General features: G+C 36.1%; 2 protein-coding genes across 3 annotated transcripts in view; both read right to left on the bottom strand.

The window, feature by feature from the left end:
• Positions 1-7,594, bottom strand: part of LOC123676115 — a 105,266-nt gene extending 97,672 nt beyond the window's left edge. Inside the window, exon 1 of the mRNA XM_045611824.1 lies at positions 7,114-7,594. Coding sequence (XP_045467780.1) covers positions 7,114-7,402 — 289 coding nt within the window. The 5' untranslated portion in view covers positions 7,403-7,594. The remainder of the gene's footprint in view (positions 1-7,113) is intronic.
• A 703-nt stretch (positions 7,595-8,297) lies between these two features.
• The window catches only part of LOC123676121, a 91,077-nt gene continuing 71,974 nt past the window's right edge, over positions 8,298-27,400 (bottom strand). The window contains exons 3-6 of one of the 2 annotated variants that reach the window (XM_045611837.1): positions 18,391-18,650; positions 13,818-14,016; positions 11,994-12,100; positions 8,298-9,809 (exon numbers count right to left, since the gene is read on the bottom strand). In XM_045611837.1, the coding sequence (XP_045467793.1) occupies positions 9,687-9,809; positions 11,994-12,100; positions 13,818-14,016; positions 18,391-18,650 (689 nt within the window). In that variant the 3' untranslated portion in view covers positions 8,298-9,686. The remainder of the gene's footprint in view (positions 9,810-11,993; positions 12,101-13,817; positions 14,017-18,390; positions 18,651-27,400) is intronic. The other variant, XM_045611838.1, reaches the window with a different exon arrangement.

A 27,400-nucleotide genomic window follows, 5' to 3' on the forward strand; every position in this document is an offset into this window, starting at 1 on the left:
CTCAGTTGACATTAAGCATTCTTTCTACTTGACTTCGAAATACTTCAGCAGCCCTTGATCGTATCATTACAGCTATCGCTTCAAGAATTTCAAACATGTTTCAGGCGATAATTTTATCTCGCACTTCTACGAAAAACAGAGTTATATTTTAATACCACTCTCGAAAGGTAAATAGGGTTCTTAAAACTAATTTTAGAAAGAGGGTGTTCATCACCATACTTTTTTGGGAGATGGAGATACGCTCTCTGATGGAATTGGTTCCGGAGGGAAGTTAATTTGAGGAAAAACACTATAATTTCAATATAAGTATGTTTTAGGTACTGGCCATTTTGGAATAAAGATCGATAATTAATTATGAAAAAGTTTTTTTCCACGAATTTAGAAATGTCAAATTTACTCTAGTCTGTTCTTAATATTTAAGTTTGATTGCTCCAGGGAAAAACATAAGGCTTTATCGAAGAGGTTGAAGCTTTCTTTCTACAGAAAAGTATTAAAAATAACATGAACGTTGGAGTACATCTACCTAGGTAGAAGGTTGAAGGTGACTATATATTGACGAATAAAGTTAAATTGAAAAAAAGAGTTTTTACTAATAAGGCCTGCAAATTATTGAGTGAAGTATTATTCACGTAATTAACAGAATTTTATGGAGAGGTGAAATATTTGGGGAACAAAATTTTCCTTAACTTCTTACGTCCTTATTCATTAAGTATTATATCCATTCGAGGAAAAATCACCTGAGATTGATTTTTCCTATCACCTCAGTCAACGAAAACTTTTCAATCTTCTGTTAACTAACCCAAAGCAAAAGCCAACCACTAAGAAGAGTAACAAATCGCACTAATCAACAATTTCCAAAAGCCTATCCCTTAAACTTCTAAGCTCATTATTCACCAACTCAAATTGTGTCTTTCATGTCAGTTATCTTTTAGTCTCTACGACAACCGGAAGGGGCCTTGCGTACCTCCGGTTCTGTAACCGTCAAGCCAAAGGGTCGTTTGTACAGGAATCCCGACCAACAGGCATCAAGGAAACGCAGTCACGTGATACGACAGCTGGTGAAAAGCTCTTTTGGCACGAACGTAAAGTGAGGTTTTTGTACCTTTATAAAAACCCGAGTAAAAACCTCTAATTTTGTGGCTACTGTTTCGAGGGTTTTTGGATGATTTCTACGAATTGGCATTAGAGGTTAGATCAGGTTAGGTTGAGGAAAAAAAAGGTGCAAAAATGTTTACGTCAATATTATATTGAAAATAAACTTAAGAGTAATCAAGCAAGAATTTCTTATTGCTATAATTAAGACTTTTCACGAATGTCGAATGAATCAAATTTTATAAAAACCTCAGAATAATAAACATAGATAGAGGGAGCATATGTCATTTCCTGTAAGCAAATTTTGTCCCCAACATGAATTATCAAATTTGACATGAAGCGCGCGGAAATGAAAACATATATCAGTGACACGATATTTCACTCAATTCGCGAGTTTCTCCACAAAGAACGCACTTCTTATGTCCCATATTGAATCAACGTTTCATATTAACACAAAACATATTGAAATAAATACCTAAATATATAAGAAATTCAGAAAACAAACTTCAAGCGCGCCAAACGACGTGAAACAACCGATGACACTAGGAGAGCAAAAGTTGCCAAACCTTGGATTTCAGCTGGTAGATACAGAAAATAATAAATATTCTGCTTATTATGAATTCCACAATTGGGGAAAATATCGTATTCCAAATATACAAATTCGCATATTTAATCGGGAATCACTCAAATAAATATATTTCATTCAATATAATATACATTCATAACGATATAGTAAAATTGTGGATTTGAAAATATATCACAATCCGACAACGTAATCTAAACTTGAGGACATGTAAAAATTGCGTATACTCCCTCTATCTATGTTTATTACTCTATGATAAAATCCATAAATAATTTTGAAGATAATGTGAGAGTCATTTTAGGTATACTGCCTACATCTCCAAAAAGATGAAAAATTATCTCATAAAACGAAGAATATATTTTTCTCATTGTAGAAATCTTTTGACACAAGTATGAAACACCTTGTACAAATATTGGCGAAACGTTAACACCATGAAAACATAACATGTTTTCACTCGCAACTTCTGCGCCTCAAGCTCCACAATACGTTGAAAATCACTTCAGAAACACATATCCCTTAATTAATAGACTAGCTGATATACCAAGCGGTATCATATCCACAAAATTATACACCGATACACAAACTTACGAGGTTGCAACGTCGTTAAAGTTGTTTTCCCAGTTAATTATAACAATTAAGAAAGAGCGGATGCCATTAAACGATGTACTCGAGATAAATTATTCTAATCTTTGTGAGCCACAATCATTCTAGTCAGTTTTTGTCGAATCATATGGTACCAAGTTCAGATAAGCTGGCTGTCTGTCATGCTGAGATGGATTAGAAGGGGGTAAGCCCAGGTAAAATTAAACTGGCTAGGTTAAAAGAGGGATCGAAAGAACAATGACAGAAACCAGGTTGAAGTAAAACCCTCATGGAATTGAAGGGAGAAGCGCCAGTAGAAAAAATGTTACGTAGAAACTGAATTTGTGTGAGTTTGAATTCTACAATCACCTGAGCAACATTAGAGTTAGATCTTTAGGATGGATAGATCTGTAGGTAAGATAGATTTACCAGTAAGGTATGTTAGGTATGGAACATAGCCCTAAATGTCAATAGTAGTCTATGATCAATGAAGAACACAGATACACAGTACCTGGCATACGAAATGTGGTATGACACTTGTAAGATAGAACTGTACATAAATAAATACATATTAAATAAAGTTGTAAGTGAAGCAGAGCTTATTATAAATTAGAACCATACACTTTACAAGGTAGATCTGCTGTCTTATTAACTATGATTATATTATATTAATACTATAAATATTATTAGCGGTCATGTATGTTCAATAATGTTGAGCAATTCCTATTTACAAAAGATATGTCTCATTTAATTCTGCTGGTTTGACTAAACTCATATCCTGCTGATACAAAAAAGGAAGTGACTAAATTCCCATGAGGTTAATATCCGTATTATATACAGAAATGGTACCTTCTGTTAATTAACCTCCAATAATTTTAGCATTTCTTCTTATAAGGTCATTTGGACTTCTCGGCCAACGAATGCCCTAACTCGGCAATCATTTAATTTTTAAAGAAATTCAACAGATTTTTTCAAATCTTCTCTAATTATTCATTGACGTTTATTAAGCACAGGAAATGTTAATATTTTAATTCGCATAATAACTCCTAAAAAACATGAAAATCAAGTATTAACAAGCAAGAGTATTTGTTTTCATTATTGATTCTTTCGTGAAGACTATTTTGATGTACCAAAGTGAAACACTTATTATTCAGTAGTATTTCACTTTTACTATAGCAATATGTTCAAGGTTAGAATTCAATGTGGTTTTAAAGGTTTCAACAGTCTTTCTATGGAAAAATAGAATGTTTTTGAACTCTACAAATAACTGGAATACTTTATTGTAGGAAATGTCTATTGCCTTTGTCTTTTTATCTCATCAAAGTATTATTATTTCTTGAGTATAAAATCTGATGCGGAAAATTCCTATCCACTCAAATATTGTTAACTCTAACTGCTTCGCTGAACAAAATACCACAAAGCCGTGAGGTCTACGATCCCTTTTTCTAATCCTACCAACAATTGAATCGCTATGACATGCAATTCAATTCCAATAAGTCGTTCAACATAATCAGCGTCATTCTGATGGAACGAAAATATTCTGTTTGGGGCCATAAAGAAACCAGCAACGATTTCACGGAACCCACGCTCTAGCCTTTCTAGTCGCGACCAATTTGTGGTACGATATAATAACAGTAACCTACATGCCACATGTGCCACAGAATGTTAGACGTTTCCTGTGCAACTGACGTGAAAACTATGCCATTTTCAGTCACGAACGTGTTCTATGATCTATTTTCACAAAGACTGGCCAGTCATTGAAGGATTTGTGGGAGGAAGGGTGATGTCAACTTGAATAGGTCGTATTCTAGATGCAAGAAGCTAGAAATGCAATTATATAGCGATGTGCGCTTCAATTCTTGAAAATCACTAAAAAAAATTGTCAGAATTTTGCAGTCAGAGATCGCAAAACTAAAGCACCTTTGGCTTGTCCTGAAGTACCTTCTAGGTCGGTGGAAATGGTGGAAAAATTTGAGCTGATGGGACGAGTTAGTGATGTGAAGAATCGAAACTGTATGCGTCGCTCGAGAATAACTGAGAATATTCCTGCTGTAGCTCGTAGTGTTGACGAGAACCCAGGTTTGTCGATCTTTGATTTCTTGTGATTTAACACCTTCAGGCCTTTTCTTTGAGGCCTCGTGAAATTTATATTTCACGAGGCCCCGAAGATAGACCTTATGGTCTATGCCAATGTTCCACAATCGATTCAAGACCTTACAGATGGAATTCGTGAAATTATCGAGGACATACATCAGCTGCAAATGTGCGAATTGGTAATGGAGAATTTCAAGAAAACTATATTTTCCTAAGCTGAAAATGAATTGGCAGCACAAGTTTTGTATCTTCTGCAATAAATACCTCGTAACAGAATCAAGACAAGAATAAAAAATTGTTAATTCACAATTTAATTTGGACAATACCATTAACATTGTGAATTCCCAAACGTCAAATTACTAGGACCCTAATATTTTACGTTCTACTGGTTCGATTTTGATAAAATTTTGAAAGGATATTCAGGGTAAGACATAGGAATTTGATCTCTAGCTCTAACTGCTTGATAGACAATACAAGACCAGAAATAAAGAAATAAAGCTAGTAGCTAGTAAGCTAGTTTTTCAACAGCGAAAACGAGAAAGCATAGGCCAGTTCGGTTTAGAATCACTTTGAAGATTCTAAAGCTAGGCGGCTTTTTTACATCTTCAATTATTATACCCAAAGTTGCCATTCATTTTATTTTATGAATCGTAAAATTCTCGATTCTTCACTACAGTTTAAGATTATTGACTCTTTTTTCAAACAAATCTTGGCATTTCGAACGTATTGTTAACCTTCGCTGTCAAAAGAACCTTTGTTACTCTCATCCGCCAAAATGACCTTCGTCACTGCTTACCTTGAGATCATTTCTTGTTGGTCTTCTTGGAATTCTTCACGTTCAGCTCGGTTATCGTGAAGAAACAATATTGTAGCCTATCTAGGCGGCCTCTACACAGATTAATAACGTTCTGTCCGCTGGATCAACACGAATCTGCTGAACGTGGTATTATAAGATGCAATCACGTTTTCTCTCGTCCACAAAGAACACCATTAGGCCAGATAGAGCGTAAGAAAGTGCACTTCAATTAGATCGGATGACTAGAGGAGATGAAAGGGTAAATGCCTGCTTGGTAATTCCCACTTTTCATGGTAATTTTTTTTCTGTTCTGGAGCAGAGATTAATGAGGCTGGCTTATTAGGGAAGTTGGTCGGTGTTATTTTCGATTAATTTTAGAGGATATTGTGCGTTATATAAGCCTTGAGAAAGTTGGATGATAGCTTTGTTTCATCTGCAATTATTCTGTGTTAAATGGTGGAGTAGATAATGAGAAGATGAGAATGGAGTAAATTATGCTGTAGAGATCAAAGCGGTTGGTTGGAATGTTTCTAAGCAATATTTTCAAACTTCGATGATCGTTCTGTTCCGTAACTATTCAAATTTTGTCGGTAGAGGGTACCAATTTTTATTATTCAATATATGAATGGTTTTCCAGTAGGAATTGGAAAATTTGAAATTGTAATAATCGCAACAAAACGTGTATTATTTTTTGGCATTTCTTTTGTCATTAATCTTCAGTAAGTTATGCTATTTAGTCATAGAAAGATAGACGCTTTGCCAAGGTTTCAAAATTGTTAAAATTGTTTTTTTATTCAAATCTTCACGAGCACCATCTAAAATGTAAATACCTACATATGAACTTAGGCATATACTCGGGCATATAGTTTTTATTGTTCTATCAATAATGGACCAATATTGAATTATACAAAGGTAGAAATCTTTTGGAAATGAGACTGGTGAAATTTTATTTTCAGTATCATTAGATTTCTAGTTATTTTCTCAAGGTCTCGAGGAGTCGAAGTAACGAAGTCAATTCTAGTGATATTCATAATATTGATTTGTTTATTTTTGGAATTGGTAAAGAAAACATATGTTTCTATAGGAAATATGTTGAAGTTTATATCATAGTGTTGTTTACTGTTTGTAATTTCAATTTTAATACGTAATTTGGAATTCATACAAATTTTTTAAGAGAATTTAACTTGAGCAGAAGAATTTTTTATTGACTTTTGAAAGCAACATTTTAATTGCTCTTTTGAATATGACATTAAATAAGTGAGCCAAATATGAATTTACACGCAAATTGGGGAAGTAAGTGCTCGCCACAAATCCTCACAATGGTGAAAACGGGTGTTTCAAGCCTTGAAAAGAGAAATAGTCTATCGGGGCTATATTAGGAATTTTCTCTATTTGGCTCCGGCAGATTTTTTTGTGGCATTTAGTGAGATTTTTGGAGTTTTTGTGAAACTCAGTTTTCTCTCCAAAAAACTGCACGTTTTCGAGAAAATCCATACATTTCTAGGTTTGCGGAATATAAAAATTAATTTGAAAACAAAATGTGACCGAATTTCTTTGTTCGATATATTTAATTACTGTCACAATCGCAAAAAATGATGAGGATTGAGTATTGTAAACAAATCAAAAGAATGATGATACTCAAACTTCCCATTAGTATAGAATTCAGTTATGCGAACTTAACGACGAAAAAAAGCAGACTTTTGTATATCATTTATGATACCTCTTGGACAAATGTGAAACTTTTCTGGGAAGCCAATGCTTTTTTCAACAAAGACTTTTTGAGTTTAATGCATGCAATACTCCGCAAAATCTGTTTTGAGGCTCTTCTGATTGTTCCTTAAAATACGATCAATGAATTTCGAAGGCAAATTTTTTCCTAATTTTTTGTTTCTGCAAATCATTATCAGCTGAGTCTCCAATGATACAAGCTGTTTGTTTATTATCATATTCAAGGAGAAGTACTTACGGACTGGGACTTTTTTGGGATCAAACTGCTCCACCTTCTTATCCACATTGTTGATCCTGGTCTTGAGGGCCTCCGACCTCCTGTTGATCTCTTTCAACTGGTTGCCAAGACATCCAAAGATATCGTCAGCAACCATTAACAAGGACGCGAGTTGTCTGAGAGCATTGCTCAAGGTATTGTTAGTGACGGCCTCTAATTCTCCGTCTTCAACTTTTGGCTTGCCATCTTCGGTCCACAGTGTCGTCTTGCTCAAAAATTTGGGCTCGACGGCGCGCTGGACGAAGGGCATTTTTTTTCTTTTCGCTCACAGACCACAAGATCACCTACGGTACACTTATTCTCATTTTTTCCGCACTCTCACTTTTCGACGACTCTGCGTCTCTTCGTTCACATCTTCACGTATTTCATTTCGCGCGGGTTCCGTACGCGGCAGATCTGTCTACCTTCGATTGTTGCCGGTAAACAAATGACATGCGGCGGAAGAACAGGCTTCAAACCGGTATCGGATTCCCGCCTCTTGTTCACAGGTTTGAATGTTGCGGCTGCGAATAGGTGTGATCGATTGAGGTGACATCTGAGGGTAGAGTTGAGAGGTTGATAATTGAAATAAAAAAGATTTCTTTTTTATACATTATAGATTTCTTTTTGATTACAGATTTCTTTTTTGACTACAGATTTCTTTTTTATTTACAGATTTCTTTTTTGCTTACAGATTTTTTTTTGCGTACAGATTTCTTTTTTGACTACAGATTTATTTTCTGATTACAGATTTCTTTGTTTCTTACAGATTTCCTTTTTTTAATTACAGATTTCTTAATCGGAATCGTTGAGCATTCAATATAAAACGGATAGATGTCGCGCTAGGTTGAAATGTAGGAATCTTTTGGTTATAAACATTGCACAATATTTGAAATTTGCATTCAGCAGATAAATCGTTTAGATTTGAAAATTCGAATATTTTTCCGTTATTCAACTCAAATATAACTTCGCATTTACTGTTGTGAAGAAATTGATAACGGTTGTAGTGAAAGAATTGTGGCATTTACGGAGCGTTAAAAATCATTGTGAAATATTTAAGATATTGCCAGAAACCAAGTTACCATTTTGGTCCATTCGTTCGCAATCGGTTCAAATAAAGAAAAAATGCAGAAATGCAGGTTTTCCAATCAAATAAAGACCATATTGCACAAAAATTTATTAACAAAGCAACATTTCATCAATACATTTACAATAAATAACTATATATAATATATATCTCACACGAGTTGACACATTACAAAATTATAGTTTATCTTAGCCGAAAGGTCTGAATTCAATTGATCCCCTTTGAAACTTAACGATACGTTTTAAAGATATTTTATAGTAAATTCGAATAACTATTTATTTTATAATTTTGTCATATAACTCATCGTAAACTTTGAAATGAACGTAATACATTATTAATAACCCTGTTGGATAATTTTTTCCTTTTCCGTTGAATGCACATAAAGTATTCTCTTATATAAACTAGGTCAACTATTAATACGAAATAAATTTTTTTTGTAGTACATAATATGTCCAACTGTTAACAGGAATTTTATTGAGTAAAATCAACATCTCCAAATTTTGGAAATCGGATCCATTGTTTTGGGTTCATTCATTTGATCATACTTTCATTAAAATATTAAGCGTAACATCGCTATTTTCAGTATCAATTAAAACTCACAATAATTATATTTAGCTGAACATTTACACCAGCGGTCCAATAGCTCCTTCCAATAGATACATTTACCACTTATTACAAACTAATGTTGATATGATTACGATTATTAAACAGTCAACAATTTTTTTTACGAAATTAGGTACTTTTTGCATATCAATAGACCGATAAGAAAGTGATATAGATATGTGGAAGATCCAAATATGAATCACATATATTTGGGGTCAATATCAGTTTCATATCATTAGAAAAATCACAGATACAAGATGAATTTTGCTGTGATACTTATTGTCGTGGAAGCAAAATTATATTTATCCAAGAAAAATAGAAACAGTTCCTCAGTATAGCATCAAATTATATTGGCTAACTTTTTCCCCAGTACATCAGACATTTTTTAATCTTCGTATAATATATGACACCAATATAGAAAAAACAAAGAGTTCCTCGTTAAACCTGAGTCAAAATATTACATACATAATACTCTTCTCGGATCATCGAGAACCTACTCTTGATTACTTTCAACATCAGTTTTTTCATCAACGTTGGCAGTGATCGACCATAGAGTTCGAACACAACGAACATGAAACCGAAAACTCTCTTTCAGTTTCTTCTTCGAATTGAGTGATATTTGACACATCAATGTTTTTTCCTCTGTTTATCCTAGATATCTATGTATACAAATATAGCAACATTTTTCCATGCACATCATCCAAATATGTAGAGTATGTTCACCAAACCAAGACATAATCAACATCCACTTCAGCTTGAAGATGTAACGAGCTGTATCTATGTTGTTTGTGGCTAGTCGGAAGAAACATCTTCACTATCGACTGACTGTTGGGTCCTCCCTAGGTGAAAGGGAGAAGGATTTGGGCTAGGCATCCACCTCGTGGCACACCTCCATGTAATCAGGATGTAGGAGGATGTCCTTGATCATGTCCTTGAGCATTGTGTATCGAAGAACCATGGGATACAGCTTAGCGTTTGAGTATTCAGTCTGGAAGTAGAAAGAACATTTTAAGGTGAGTTAAGGTAGAATTTCATCTCAATTCATCGCATTGCAATCATTCATTTTATTGAGAAATTTGAGTGTTGGCCTTGAGCTCATTTTTGTAATTGTTATTCTCTGTTATACTCTGAAAAAGGTTTGCAAGAAAGGCTAAGTGCTACCAAGGATGAAGATTTGCATAGGTGGATTTCTAATTGAATTCTCACATTCTTTGGAAGGGAGTTCTATATTCTTCACACATTAATCCTGATATACCGACCTGTAGGCACTTTAAAATTCATTTCAAAAACCAAAACCTCTGACGAACTAAGTTGTTACATTCAGATCTTAAACAACCCTGAAAAATTTCGAGTCTCTCTCTGTCTTTCGAAAGTTATAGTCAAACTTTAGTGACTAATTTGCATAGTCCTTACTTCCTTCTTCTGCCACAATTCATTGCCTTCTTTCTCCTTTTGCTGATACCATTCCCGCAGAACCTTCACCCCAAAACCGAATCTATTGCCGATTCAGTGTACAATGCTAACAGGAAATGAAAAGCTGTTTAGGGCGATACATCCCAATTCTAATCAACATAAATATCACTTGAGTCTGAGTAAATTTCGCGCAGCGACCTATTTTCCGAAATTGGTTAGTCTGTTTGCTGAGCTAGAGAGCTCGCAGATAATTGTTAAATATTAGGCTCTTCACTTCCAGTGGAATTATTTGTATTCCGGAGTGGATGCAACGCCAGATAGGCGTCTGGCAAGAATAAATATATGGTTGTGCCATTGTCTTCCGGAATCTGAGGGAAATTGAGCTTGAAATTCCGGCCTGGATGTTTGTGGCGCGTGGAGATATACGAAACAGAGAGATACACAGGTTTGCAAGTTGATAGATAAGCGGTTCCTAACTTTTTCAGTTCTATTACCCACCTTTTTTCTCTTGGACGAATTCAATTTTGTTCATCCATCCACTTTCGGAGTAAGTACGTACAAGTTTTATGACGTTGAAATGTATATTTATTCCACCTTACCAAAGTTGATTTCCCAATTCCCAAAACTTTTTGACTCTAAATTTCAAAAATTGATTGTAGTTAACACTTTACTGAATAAGTTTTTTCTTAAAAATTCGACCTTAGTCGTCAAGACATTATCCATCAAGAATGATACGTGTACTCTTATGCTCCTTCAATTTTCAATATCTTTTCTGTAGAAAATTTAGATAGATTTGTCTTTGCTTTCGAAATAAGCTTTAACCTCAGCAGGCAGAAAGCATTACGGCTCAGTTTGTCATGACTAAAAACTCATATGTGAACTATGACAATTTCCAGAACACTTTCCAGAAAGCCATGATAAACTCAAGAGGTACGAAATGTGTATTGCTCTCCAAGGCTATCATTTGGAAGATGGAATGTTCAAAGAATAGCTTAAGGACCTACATTACAAAACCTTCCAGGCAAGTAAAGACCTTTGAAATTTAGGAGCTAGCATTGGCACACCCTGTACCTACTTCATAGAAAATAAATCAAAGAAACCCAAATTATGCATTTGGCTTATATTTTCGCTAGCTTCAAGTAATTTGCCATTGCTGACTTGATCACTTCAGCAGTCGGATAATGCTCTCGATAACAATGCACTTGAGGCTGAGATAATGACAAGTACGAAGAGATACTATAATCGGTTAGGCGACAAAGGTCCAATTATACATTATTCAATTACGCTGACAGAGGGATATTAATTACTTTTTGGGGGTTTGGCAACAGACCAAGTTTCCCTAGTATTACAACTCTACGAGTAGCTTGAATATTTTATTATGCATGTCCTTTGAGATGGGGGACATCTTGAACGCCTTCTAATTGGTGTGCTAATGCACAAGTATAAATTATTAGGACAAGAGGTTACAAGAAAACCTTGCAAATATCTATACAAACTATTTGAAGCTCAATTTTCTGATTATGAAAGGAATCAGTTTACCCATATGTCTGTAGTTTTAGAAAATTGAGCCGAAAGTGGTCTCAAACTAACTGAAAAAGAATTCAAGGTCAAAAATCAATATTATTGATCACATCGACACAATTTTCGATGAAAACGCAGGTTTAATAGCATATAATAACCTTTAACATCAGATTTTCAATTCTGTTCAAACTGTGGTGGTTATTCTAGAATAATATTAATATCAAAAGGACATCCCTACCTTCAGTTGTCTGATAAGATTCCTCAAGCCAGAGTATTTCTTGAGTAATCGGTATAAGTCATTTGTCATTTGGGTGTTCTCAGCTTCGATTTGTGCAGTCGTCATATCTGAAATGATAAGAAATATTCATTGAAGGTTTTGTGAATTTTTTGTGGTTAATTGTTTCATTGAAAAGTTTTTAGCGTTACTACCGACAATGATTATATACAGGGGTTTATCGATTTTTATTTTTCGGGATAGAGGGTGAATAACCAACAGCAAGGTTAGATTAGGTTAGGTTACTCACTCAGCTCTCCCGAGGCCAGCACCTCACCATGGTGGGAGGGCTTGTAGTAACTGCCTGCTGTGAAGTAGACAGCGAAACTAAGACAGACCAGAAAATGTGGCGTGGCTAATCCCAGCCTGCTACATTCCTCATTCCTCAACAATCCCATGTTCCTCCAAACATTACATTCTTACCAATACCTTGCCTACTCCTAAAAACGTCCCCAAATCTCTACCCTTCTAAAAGACAGGTTCTAGCTGAACGAGACACATGAGGCCGAGAAGGAAGCAGAAAATTGCTAACATCGAGCGCCATTTTAGGATCTAGAGTGTAATTCTCGCTACACTATTCGAGGAGTTACTATGATTTTTGTGCCATCGAATCTTAGGAAACGAGGATAACAAAAAAGTATGTTAGTGCTCAGCTCAATGTCACTGCTCAGGATCAAAAACACTAAACTCCTTTAAAAACTCCACTCTTATAACTTCCCGGCTCGAACTAAGGTCAATCCTGTGCTGTGAGGACTTAGGATTTGCTTTAGTCGTGTTAGTTCAGAGATGTCGCAAAACCCTTGGGTCAAGACCAGGGTCAAGAAGCATTTGCTATTACTGTGATTAAATTCTAAGGGAGGAGGCTTTCCAACCCATTCCCATCGGGGACTACCTCAGGCTTAAGTTCCATAATCAGAGCTATGGAGGAAACCACGGAATGAGGAATCTTATAGGTGGGTAGATACCTCACGCATTTTAGGCTACCTACTGGATGGCTCTACAACCACAAACGAATTGCGTTTGTCCTATCCCATACTCCATTAGGGCAGGACAGCGTACCACAAATCCAGACATTACATCGTAGAATACCAAAACCCTGGCTAAGCCTTTCTCTACGTGTTCAGCTAGGTGGCACTGGAGATTTTTAGTGAGTATACCCTTGAGCTGAGTCTCATACTACCCAACAGGTGCCGACAGGATATTCAAACTTGTCGAGATTTGTTGAGTTTCTATTTGTATAAGGTAGATGTTTCCCTCAATTGAAAAAGAAGTTATTTACCCAAATAAAGCATTTTCAGTCAGCTGATTTTGACAATACTGATTCAGGCTAAACATAAACCAGGCAGGTCAGGCCAGATGAAAAAATTGAGCATGGGATCGGAAAGCAATGGACCAAGATGCGTGACATTTGAGGGACACTTTTAGTTGGAAATTGATAGTAGAATCGACCCTAGCTTCTGGAATGAACCTGTATATTAATAAAACAAATATAGTTCATCAAGCAAACATTGTTTTTCTCAACCAAACTCCCAACACACTCCCCAACCCAAACCTAATCAAATCTCCGAGAGAGTTCGCCCTACCTACGAAAGGGAAATCGTGTTACCCAGACGCGAATTCCACGATATGGAAATTAAGGCCCGGACGGACGAACTGCGAAACAAACCGTCCCCCCCCCCTCTCCACCTCCACCTCTGCCCAAGCACACACGCGCCTCCTCGCGTCGCATCAACTATCATCAACGTCCGCTTCTGGCCCTCCGTTAACTTTCATAACTGCGTTACCGACCTTCCAAACGATCTATTCTCTCCCGCTTCTCCTGGGCCTCCTCAGCCAGCCGGGCGGAGGTCTTGACCCCCTCGCCAGACTTCTGCGTCTTCTCCATGATGGCACAGGCACGGAGCACGAACGCGGGCACCGTTTCCTGCTTCTCCTGTTTCGGTATGTCCACGAGGGTCCAGTATTGGGTCTCTAACCGTATCACCTCCTGAAACAAACGATCAAGCGATAAAGATGCAAAAAAATGGAAGTATGTGAGGTCTAATCAGTAATTATCGACATCGAAGTAGGCCTTGAACGTCCAGTCGCGGCTTATTCTCTGGTTATCATTAAAAATTGCTGAACATAGAAATGCAACACGAACAAACAGAACTAAATTCAAAATATAATTTTTCTGTCGATGACATTTCAAACACCTACCAACTTGAATTCAATAAATCAATATATTACTTATTACTGAATGAGCCATTACATACTTAATTTCGATTTACCACATCTATCTAGGATGTCAATAACTCCTGAACGGACTATACATGGTGTGGACATATATTGTTGTCCAAAAAGTGTGACTGGATATGTAGAAAATATTGAATTTAGGAGGTATTAAACTATCGTTAATTTATAAGTCAAGGATACCCTTGAGGACCATATAATTTTACAGGGTATTTCAATAAAAGGTTTCATTTTGAATAGACCGCAATTTGGGCAACTACGACTTCTGAATCTGTTATCTTTCAATTGACAAGTAAAAACTACCAAAAATTAGACGGTACCCACTTCAACAACGCATTGAAATTGTTAAAATTTTCTACAAAAATGGAGGTCTCAGTTCTTGAACCTAAAACATTTTTGGGCAGTCGTGAAGCACCTTCTCGGTCAGCAATTGTAAAACTTGAGGAGAAATTCAAGCTGTTCGACGACTTGGTGATGTGAAGAATCGAAACCGTGTGCCTCGCTCAAGAACAACTGGGACTATTGCTGCTGTAGCCCATAGTGATGATGAAAATCCAGGTTTGTTTATTGCTCGTCGATTTTGGGAATTAGGCATATTACAAACGACATTGAACCGTATTTTTCATGAATACTTAGTTTTGAAGATTTTAAAGTTGAGTTAACACAAGAACTCAAGCCGGTTGATCAGCAGCAACGTAGTATATTCGCTGATTGGACCCTTGAAATGCATTAAAATGATCAGGATTCTCATCGAAAAATCATCTTCAGTGATGAGGCCGATATTCCCCTCGAAGGCTACCGTAATAAGCGAATTTGTTGCATTAGGGTCTTGGAAAGTCCAAGAATGATTTTTGAAAAGGCTTTACATCTTCAAAGTGTCACTATGTGGTGAGGTTGTTGGGATTGTGGTGTGATTAGACCTCACTTATTTGAAAATGAGGCTGATGTTACTGTTGGAAAGAATGTATTGCTCTGCCGATCTATGATTAATGATTTTTTATGGCCGGAATTTGAAGATAGTGATGTTGATGATGTTTGTTTTCAACAAGACTGTGCTACGTGCCACGCAAGCAACGAAACGAACAAAGAGGTAATCACAATTGATCGCCGAAATCTTGTTATGTAACACCTTTAGACTTTTTCACCTTTACACCACATGAAAGCTAAGGTTGAAGCGTGTATCTTTTCATGATTGAGTGACATAACCTACTGAACACAAATGACATAAGAAATGTCGAAAAAAATTATACCTACACAGTGTTGCCATTTCAAATTGTATCATTGGAAAGAGTGAAAATAACGCATTTATGAACGATCGGTCATTTGCTCCAGACTTCGGGTTTGTGCTTCCCATTTTTTTTTTATATATTCGACTTGCTGCGATGGCTCCAAAGATGATTATTCTACATGTACACGCCAAGTCTCTACCCGATCGAATCTGTAATCACGAATCTGCATTACTGCACGAAGATTGAAATCGTTAGTTCATATCTCTACTGTTATCGTGGTCACGAAAATATTCAGTAATCTTTTTTCGATATTCTTCTTGAATTTGCTATTATTCAGAAGGATTTAGAAACATGAAATTTGTAGGGTAGATTCGGATCATCAAAAAATTATTCCAAACAAAGCGATGTTGACAGTATCTCGTAATTCTAGGTTTTCAAGTCATATTGGTTTGCAGACTAATTAAATATCTAATTATATTCAGTTTTGATTTCAAAATTGTATTCAGAAGATTGAATTACGTATATGGTCCACGCGTTACTTTGTGAATGAAATACAAGAATACGAATACGAAAAAGCTACTGTCTTCACATAAGGTATCTTGACCAAACACAGTCGAAAATTATAAATTGATCAATTTTTGAATTCAATCCTGTTATGTGTTCTTCGAGTTTGCTTCATTCATTGTCAACTCCAATTAATCTTAATTATTCTGTACCAGAGCACAAACTCCATGAGGAATTTAATCATATTCGAAACGAATTTTTTTCCATGGAAATCCTACTCATCCCATAATTCTTCCTTTTCCTGTGTACCGAATAGGAAAAGCAACTCTAATGGCCTGACGTAGGCACGAAAAGTTAATTAATTAATCCCATTATGAACCCCCCACACAAACTGTGCGGTTGGGAAAATACAAAAAAAAAAAAACGCTAAAATTCCTCTCAGGAAAAAAAAGGCGATTTGTGTATGAATATTCTCCAATTAATGATCCTTGCCTTCAGAGCATCCTAATGGCCAACGCTCTCACGAGCACCGTGGACCTATAGAGGGGACCCTGGTTACATTAACTGTACTCAGGCAATCCCATTGAATCTCTAGCGGGTGTTCAGATTGCATTATCATCTGTGATGAGAGGAGAAAATGAATCTTTCGAGACCGTGGAACTCGAAGGACTCGACAAGAATACCATCAGGGGAAAATGTCTAGTTTGTTGCCTCCAGCTGAGTTTATATCTCGAAGATTTTCATTCTTATTAAGGAAATAGCAATTTCTATCAGAAATATCCTACAACTGATATCGGATGTTCAACTTTTAGATCTCATCCTCCGTTAACCAGGAATAACTAACGAGTTCTACATACAGTGTGTTAGTATATATACAGCAAAGCATATGCAGATGTTATCTCAGTATTAGCAGAAGAGATGTAAACTTTGCATCATACATTTCCACGTATGATTCAATAGGACAGATAAAAACCTCAGTAAAAACTCTGTCTCCCGTATAGATGCAGTGCCTGGTTTTGTGTATTTGTTTACAGAATAAGCTGACATATAAATATTGAAGGGCTTAATCCAAACAGAATTTTCTACATCCTTCCTCTTCACCAACGGTTGATGACTTTATAATTGAACCTGAAAACAAACAAGAAAAGAACCAGAAAGAAGTTTTAAATGTTGGTTTTTATCATATTGATTTGAAGTTAGCACCCATTCTAAAGAGTATCTGGAACTGAACGGATTGCTTGAAAACCACCATGAAATTTATAAATTGGACAAGAATTCACCAAGTGTTCAATGGTTTCTTTCACACCACACTCACATGGTGGGCTATCAATAGAATACCATTTGAACAACATACTATTACAACGACCATGACCAGTCCTAAGTCGATTCAAAATAAGAACACCAAATTTACCTAGGAAGATTGAAACCTAGAACTTTCTCTGAAGGATCAACGATTTGACTCTTGTTGAGGATATTACAAGAACTCCATTCCGAACGCCAAATTTCTTTGTCACATTCATTAGATCTAAGAAAGGTATCAATCCATAAAGATTTGCGTGACTTTAATCTGGCAGGTCTACTACCTGGGAGGTGAGGAACAATTGAAAATAAGTTCGGGTAGAAATGAAATGTTTCCCAAGATTTCTTGACTGAGACCTATTTACCAATATGAGGCGGAAGTAAATGTGGTAGCATGTAGATCTAATAGTTCCACTGATAAATCTTATAGAAACGTTAGGCTGTGCATCAATTTCATGAACATGAGCACTATTGAACCAAACAGAACTGCATTATTCAGCAGCAGAAATAACCAAGGCCAAAGCTGCCGTACGAAGAGTGCTGGCCTTAGCACCCCATGAAGAACCAGCTAATAAGGTGCCTGCCATTTCGTTTGTTTGTCATCTTTGGTAGGGTTATGCGGTACTGATGATCCCTAATAAGGGTGAAACCGGTATATCGCTGTCCTCCCTTGATGACATGCATTCTTCTTGGGTTACTTTCGATTATGATTCCTACGTAATGGCGTGGAGACCTTCTGTCTGACAATGGTTGTGTTGATGGCAGTTTCCTATTGCTGATACATTGACCAGATAAATAATTAATATCGTATGATGTTATTACTCTAGTGGAAATTGTACTAAAGGTTGTACTTATTTTTCTTTTTAACCAGCTAATTTTTGAAGTGGACCTTGAAATTCCAGTTCAACTCCAAGATATTTGGGAGTATAATAATGATTCAAGACGGAATTATTGAAAATAAATCTCAATTTTCTAGATTTTTGTTGATTTTTCAAATGAAAACAGGAAATTTCTGTTTTATATATCAGTGTATAAGTGTATAAGAGTCCTTTGATTACTTTCAAGTAGAAATTGAACTTTGAGAAAAAATTAACTACCTTTATCATTGCTTTAAGCAAGCCGTACCTCTGGAACACATTGTGGACACTCTTGCTATCATTGTACTTGCCCATAAGGGTAACCAAGGCCTTCTTCGCCATATCGTACGACTCGTCCATTCGGATCCTAACAGCTCGTAGCCTTTCATTGGTTTCTATGACCTCTTCCTTAGTTAGACCACTAGCGGTGCCCTCGTCTTTGACGTCTTGTACTATTCTTCGAACACTTTGGGTGAATTTGCCGACTAGGTTTGATGATGCTGCAAGAAGAAATTGTGGTTATTCATGTGGAGATTGGAAGCGAACATCAAGAGTACAATGGACTAGTTTTCATTTTTTTTTTTAAGGATTAAATCTAAAAATTTAAGTCAAATGAAACAAAAATATGGACGAATCATTGAAATATCTCTAGAAATGAAAAAGTTATGGGACTTTGAAGTTGCGCTTGGAAGAATAACTTCATAGTCTAGTGTGTGACGTCACGCCACTTACACGAGGCGACTGGTATTCGCAGAGTGCTTACGAATTCATTGGTGTACAATCACTTGTGCCGTTCGTGTCGTGTTTTGTTCGTTACACGATGGCTGAAATAAAAAAAAATCCTACAAATATTGTATTGTGCCTATGTGTGCAAGCACGACAATTAAAAACCCCAATAAAATGTTTTTTCATGTACCAAATGACATGAATCAAAGGAAGAAGTGGTGCAAATTAATGAGGCATGACTTAATTGGACCTAAAACTACTTCATATGTGTGTGAAGATCATTTTGATGTAAGTACCTATCAGTACTAGCTGTCTATTTCTGATAATAAAAATACTAAGGTGTAAGTTGGTTTGAAATAAGTTATTGAGTAAAAATAACTTTGTCCTTTCACGAAGCCTTCTTCCATTATGGTGACATAAAAACAAAACTCGAGTTAAAACTACACTATACAACTACAAACGGCGCGAGAGCCTTGGCGCGGCTAAGTATTTAAACGTAATTTATGGTGTAGCGATCACAGGCAAGTGGCGTGACGTCACAGACGAGTCGAAGACTAAAGACGTTCCGCGCTAAAATACGTAAATTTAAATAATCTATTTCTCAGTCATTTATTGATGGATTTTCAAAATTTTTTCACTGATTTATCAGTTTTGCTCTATATTTTAATTCTATCCTGTCAAATATCGTATTATCAACATCCCTAAACTAGTCCATTGTCAGAACAGAATGAAGCATATTCAACTCAAATTGGATGATTGTAACGCTTTTTGGAAAGCATTGAAATAAAGCGAAATATACGAAATGACTTTGTCCCCAACCTATGAATCTTTCACTCGTGTTGATAAACCCTCCACCTGTAAGGAACGTATTGATCAACCCTTTACCTATACGGAAACAATACCTACAGTCACTTCAAACCGTGCGCTATACATCGCTCAATTCGAAAACCAGCCATATCCGGAATAACTTTCTGATGGCACAATCCATCAATAGCACCCTTCGCATAATACCGGATAACTTCCATCGTACATCAGCCATCCAAGTGGCAATTCACAGCAGTGTTACCAACCGTGGAGGCGAATAAATCTTGTCAATCGGGTCATCAATTCATCTCTTCACGGCGGTGAAAATAGGACGTATCGACGATGTTCACAATAAAATTTAAAACAGGGAGAAGGTGTTAGCCGATACAGGCACACATTAATAATCTTTTGGATTGGGGTGCCGAGCTTCTTATGGAAGGGAGGAGGAATTGATGGGTTGATTCAGTTAGGTTGGCGAGGGCTTGTAGGATCATAAATCGGAATTCGGATTTGGATGAACGGATTTGACGAATGGCAAATATTTGGGTGATTTGGAACTCGTGATGTAGCTGGGAGAATAGGCAGGTTTAACATCCGAAGGCATGTCTACTGATTATTGAATTGATGGTAATAGAGAACTAACGGATTAAATCTGGTGGTAAATAGGATACCCTCAATATAACACGCGATTGAAAGAAGTGGTAATCAGTTACCATAGATCATTAGATTAGTTCAGATTGAGTCTTGGACCCATTGGCTAAAAAGCAACCGTTCAGAACTGCGACTTGTTTGATCTGAAAGGGTCTCAAAGAGATCAGCTTCTATATTGACAAATCTGCTAAGGTTCAGAGAAGCCCTAATTAACACTACTTGAGGATTAGAAATTTCCTTCCCCAGATCTGGCTGACAAGTCTTGGGCATTTGTACATTATATGTTTAGCTATTTCTATGCTCGACATGTAGATTCTGAAAATTGGCTATGCCAATACTCTACAGAAGGTGGTTATATCAAAAGTTTGCTGTGTTACAATAGCTCAGCGTGTGACAGCTTCGTTGTGTAGCAAAAAATTCCCTAATTCGTTTGGCTTGCAAGTTTTTGGGCGAATTCTTTCAGAGAACTTCTGATTCCTAAGCTTTCCAGTGCTTTTTTCCAAAAATCCAAACCCATAAAAAGGCCTAGGTCCGGCAAGTGCTGCTCATGAAATTCTTTTGGCAAGTTCATCGGTTTCAATATTACTACGACCTGGCACATCCAAGATAACTTTGTTGTCCCTACCCTGATATTTTATTGTATTATGGCAGTCCTAGATCAACAAATAGCTTTGAATATGTGATTCTAGCGTGACCTGTCTGTTTTAATGTATATGTGCGACGCTTTGAGGTTTCTTCAAGACACATTCATGCAGAAAAGATTAAAGTCAACAAGACTGTGGGTTACATATCCAAAGGCATTGATGGCGTCAATTAGGACCAATTTACTCCTTTGCAAGTGTACCCTCTGATTCTGATGCATATGTGTACCAATTGAATTACGTATTGCATCTACAGTTCTGTCCATTCTAAAGTATTTCGAAATCAAATATTATCTCCCTTATGCCAAAGGGCCGATCCTTTGAGGCTTGAATCTAATTGATTCGTTAAGCCTGGGAAATACATGTAATTCAACCTTCTTCTGTCAACACAAGAAAATGAATTCCAGATAGAATTACATCCTGAAGTATCTAAATTCGTCGTCATAAATATTGAATACAATTTTTTCCTCAACAAAATATCGCTCTGATTATGTATCACACAAGCATTATATAAACATTATATAATGCTACATTTTGTATCGATTAGTAAAATCGATTCTCTCCTCAGCCTAATGCCTCGGCCAACAAACAATGGAGTTCTGGAATGTGCTATTAACACGAAGTACAATAACAATTTCTTTTGGATCACAATAAACACTCATAAACACAATCATAAATTAAGGATTTTTAAAATAAATAGAGATTTCCGATTATAGTCTCAGTGCCTATAAAATAATTTCCTTGACAATCGATTCGTTGATCATTGTGACCAAAGTTAGGTAATTTTGATCTTTGAAATGAACAGTGATGACGATGTTCAGATGTGCGGGACAGAACCAGAGTTGGTAATCGCTGCTGAAAATATGATCATGAATTTGTTGCCGACTAAATCTAGGAAAAAAAATGATCACAGAATACTGGATAGGCCTATTTTGTGGTCTAAATTTGCAGCCATATAGGAATTATTTCAGAAAAAGGATAATTCAGTAGAAATACGATTTCAACGTGCATCAGCACCAGCTGAGAAGCACTGGAGATGTTATCCAGAAATCCATCCATACATAAGCCATCTCTTTCAAAAACTTTGTGATTTCTGGAGAACGTACATATATTATCGAAAAAAATTATTTCCTGCTGGGCCTGTTAAGTATGAGGTATCATTGACCTCATTGCATGAGAACTATTCAAAGGTAGCGCCATCAAATCTCAAAGTAGAACAGTGTCTGTCCTATTATATGCAGTATCTGAACGATGGTGAAAGTTTGCAGGACTTTCGAGGCAACCAACCTTATTATGATCATCGTTAGTTGCTCTTATTTCAATGAAGCTTATTATATCTAGTATATCTCATGCACAGCTGTCAAGATCCAACTTTCGTCCACCTATTCAAGCAGAAACGAACACAGTTCCTGCCATCGAAGTCCACAATCTACCCCAACTTCCCAGCCATCAGCTACAGAATCACAGCATCCTGCTGACCATTTCGAATTTCGAAACTTCTGCCACAACAACGTTACATTGTCACGTGGGATTCGTCACTGCCTCAGCGTCCCGGCGCCCGCCAAGTTTTCCCTTATCGACTCGGGAAACTCGGGAAAGGCTGTTTCTGGAGTGAAATTCGGAATAGTTGGGAAAGTGTGAACGTAATATTCCTGCGAAGCGAGCAACGAACCTAACTTCTGGATGTACGTGAGGTGCGGTGGAATTCACAAGTTTGAACTATTCTGAGCTTTCGCATCAGGTGCGGAAAAATAGATTTGGGGGTTGGTGTACGAAGGTGGGGCAGAGAGGGAGCTTGTGAAACTTTTTGTTTTGTGATGTCGATTCTGTGTTGCCTTTTGATGTCTTCGTTCTAGTTGATGTTGGATTGAATTGAGTTAGAATTCTTGGGACTATATTATGAGGTAGTGGATCCTTCGGAATTTGATGTAGCAACATCCTGCTGATTTCCAAAAGTTTCAAATTGGAATAGGCTGTAATTTAGTTTGTATTTGTAACGGGTTTATATATAACTTTAAGTTGGCATTACTGTTCAAGATGGCGACCGATTTAACAGCTGTCAAGTGATTTATTCTCAGCTTGGTTTGAAAATGCATCATGAATAGACTCACGCCTGAACAACGCTTGCAAATAGTCAAATTTATTTCGAAAATAATGGTTCTGTGCGGAATACGTATCGCGCACTACGTCCATTTTATTTTGTTTAGCGATGAAGCGCACTTCTGGTTGAATGGCTACGTCAATAAAAAAAAACTGCCGCATTTGGAGTGAAGCTAATCCTCAGGTGTATGTCGAAACAACGTTACATCCTGAAAAACTGACTGTTTGGTGCGCTTTATGGGCTGGTGGAATCATTGGCCCGTACTTCTTCAAAAACGATGATGGCCAGAACGTTACAGTCAATGGTGATCGGTATAGAGCCATGATTACTAACTTTTTCATTCCTGAATTGAACAACCATGATGTCACACAGCTCGTGCCACAATCGATTTATTGAAAGACACGTTTGGTGACCGCCTAATTTCACGTTTTGGACCTGTGAATTGGCCTCCAAGATCTTGTGATTTAACACCGATAGACAACATTCTGTGGGGCCATGTAAAATCATTGGTCTATGCGATTAAGTCACAAACCCTTGACCATTTGGAAGACAACATTCGCCGTGTTATTGTCGATATACGGCCACAAATGTTGGAAAAAGTAATCGAAAATTGGACGTCCAGATTCGACTACATCCGAGCCAGCCGTGGCGGTCATATGCCAGAAATCATATTTAAAATGTAATGCCACAAGATTATCTTGCGGAAAAATAAAATTCATGTCAATCGAATAATCCATCGTTGTTTTATTGCAATTTAAAGTTCTATAGCTATAAAGAGAACACCCTTTAAAATACTGACTCAAATGTTCATGCAGAATTTCAGGAGGATTGTTTGAGCAGAACTCCTTATCTAGATAAAATAACCAACAATTCTAACATCATAAAATAAACAACAATACTAGCATCATAAAATAACACGCTAAGCTCCTTACACCAAGTCTCAGTTGTTGTCTCAGTTCTAGGATTGAATGCCGTTTCCAAAAAAAAAGTTTTTTTCGCTTTCCCGTTTTGTCTGAAAATTTTACAGGCATAAGTAGAAACACCAGGTTTTCTATGCATCTTAAGTCTCTCCACAAAATGTCATATTTTTATTCCTGATAGAACAATATATTATTTTCGGATTTTTAAAGCTAAGCAGTGTTGAATTGGGCCAGTATTTGGATGGGGAACCGTTATTTCATACACATTGCAATTTAATAATGCAAGAATCGAACGTTTCTAAGTGTTAATGGGAAGATGATAATAAGATTGTAGAAACTAGAAACATAATGCCAGAACCTTTCATCTTCCTAAAAGACGGGAAAAACGGTGTCAAAGAAGGAGGGAATTTCTTGTAGTGAGCTCACAATTGTAAAGTCTAATTTAATTTTAGCGTTGTTTCATAAATAACGTTTCGTTGGGTTCATCCGGGTTTCAAAACGAAAATGACGATTGTTTGTGTTAAACCGGAAGAGAATAGATTGAACCTTGAATTTGAACAGTATAATCGTTTGGTTCGATGCAATATATATACGTGGCAATTAACTATTGTAACATCACGATGTATTGCTTCGATATTGATGAACAATCAGGATCAATAATTGCATGTACCTGTACGAAAAACATACACGATAACATCGAAATGGAATATCCATTTCATTCTGGTTCATTATTTATAATAATAAACCTTCAGAAATGAAAAAATTCCTCCTGAAATTTTTATAGTTTACATAATATTCATTCACATAATATTCACATAATACTGCGGTTTCGACCAAAAATGAACAGGATGTTTATCAGAAAATCTCTATATAATCGAAAACACAGGAGTGCATTATTTCAAACGTCTTAGTTAATACTAGGGAAATTCTTGAATGGATCTAATTCATTTAAATTCTAATCATGTACACCTCTTCTTTGGTATCCTAATATAAACATTAAACTGTCAATACAATCCTTTTCTGATTTTTATTTCACTATCGGTATACAACTCAATAAACATCTCATTCGCTTCCATTACCAAGATCAAATAGGCAAAATTGAAGCAATAAGGACAAATGATCCATAAAATCCTATTGTGTGGTGTAAATGCAGTCACTTCTGCTATCGAATATCACTAGAAGGTAGGCACTAATGAATGGCAGTCGTCAGAAATGTCAAGGAGAGCGCATCGTTTCAAAACTGCATTAGAACGTCGATTTGACTAAATTACTCACGAAAATATTCTAATTATTGGAAACATCAAAACAAAAGCTATGAGTGATCACGATCTAGGATAACAAGGATTTCCTTGATGATGGCTTCATTTCGATGTCTGACAGAAAAATGAAAAATGGGATTAGGTTTTTATGCGTTTGAACTTTTTGTTGAACGAAGGAAATGCTTGGGATGAATCATGCGAACAATTAATTCTCAATTATGAAAACAACATAACAAATAAGCCTTCTGAACACAAGTTAAAACTTCAGAAGTTAATTACTCGATGGAAGTGTTATATCGTGTAATCAACAAAATGTCATTTATTACTTTCCTATCTTGGACGAAGTCTTAGAGTATTAACCATAGATAGGGGGAGCATATGTCATTTTCAGTAAGTGAATTTTGTCCCCAACATGAACAAATTTGACATGAAGCGCGTGGATATGAAAACATACCAGTGATACGATATTTCATTCATTTCGCGAGTTTCTCCTCAATGAACGCACTTAATGATCAACGTTTCATATTAATTCAAAATGTATTGAAAAAATACCTAAATATATCAGAAATTCAGAACAAGCGCGCCAAACGACGTGAAACAACCGATGACACTAGGAGAGCAAAAGTTGCCAAACCTTGGATTTCAGCAGATAGATACAGAAAATAATAAATATTCTGCTCATTATAAATTCGACAATTAGGAAAAATATTGGATTCCAAATATTCAAATTAGCATATTTATTCGGGGAACACTCAAATAAATATATTTTATTCAATATAATATACATTCATACGGATATAGTAAAATTGTGGATTTGAAAATATATCCTAATTCGACAACGTAATCGTCGTAATCTAACCATGATGGGGACATGTAAAAATTGCGTATACTCCCTCTATCTATGTTTATTACTCTATGGTCGAAGTTGATTTTTTTTTTTGGAATTAACTATTTTTATATAAATGCTCGATTTTCTTGCCTAGAACTCGGGATCTCGAAGAAAATTGTGTCCTTTTATTTTGTTGTATTTTGGAATTTCCCAGGAAATAATAGAAATTAGGAATACAAATCAATATTTTCTCCTAAATATATTCTGGGAGTTAGAAGGGTTATCCACTCGGAAAAGCTTGATAGCTGAATTTTCAGTGATGAACCATGTTCATGATGAAATTTCATCAAACTCAGATATCAAAATTTCATGGAAAAATTTTCTCCATAATCTCAATATTGCGATTCTTACGAAATTTTGCTTGAACATTCATTCCAATATTTGGCGAATTCATCCTAATTTCAGATATATTGAATGCATTTTTTTTCAAATAATAAGAAGAAAAAAGTTAATATTATTATGTTTACTCGGAACCATGAAACGTATTTTCGATTTCAATGAAACGAAGCCTAAATATTGTTCCAAGTTCAGCTGCTCCCATCCGGGTTAAAATCAAGAAAATCTATTTAGCAGTTTCGGAGATTATCACGGACAAACACACATATAGTGTTTTTTCCATCCACACTAACTGCTCAGTAAATTCATTCAATATAGAGATACACATTCCATCCTGTTTCATCATAATTTGCTATACGTACAAATTTCCTTAAAACCCATTGATTCGGAATCGATTCGACAACACTGGAGCGAGGGTCACGAACTTTTTTATACGAGGCGCGAAAATGATGTCAAACGTTTCACCGGTAATTGTTTTCCGGACCTGTTGCTCCCAGAGTAACTCCTGCAGGAATTAATCAATTCTAGTCCTGTCATTCGAACCGATTGTTCCGAATTGGAAAGTTTGGAATTGAACGATTTTTTTTTACACCAGAATTCGTTCTGACTAACTAGCGTTTTTGGGGAATAAAAGTCCCTTTGTGTGGAAGGTTATGTCGGTTTGAAAATGATCGGGTGGCTTTGATTTTTTGTTTTTTTGTTTGGTAATTGTGATAGATTCGTCATCCACTCTATCGTGAATTTTATTGCTATTTTTTATCTTAATCACCAAATTTTGAAGTTTAATATCACATTGTTTCACAATATCTTTAATATAGCAATTAACCAATACATAAATCATAATTAATATTATATAGTTTTGTAATTACTAATACACATTACACAAGTATTTTTTTATTACCGATTTGACTTTGAAACTTTGG

The sequence above is a fragment of the Harmonia axyridis genome, chromosome 3 (assembly GCF_914767665.1).
Source record: "Harmonia axyridis chromosome 3, icHarAxyr1.1, whole genome shotgun sequence".
NCBI lineage: Eukaryota > Metazoa > Arthropoda > Insecta > Coleoptera > Coccinellidae > Harmonia > Harmonia axyridis.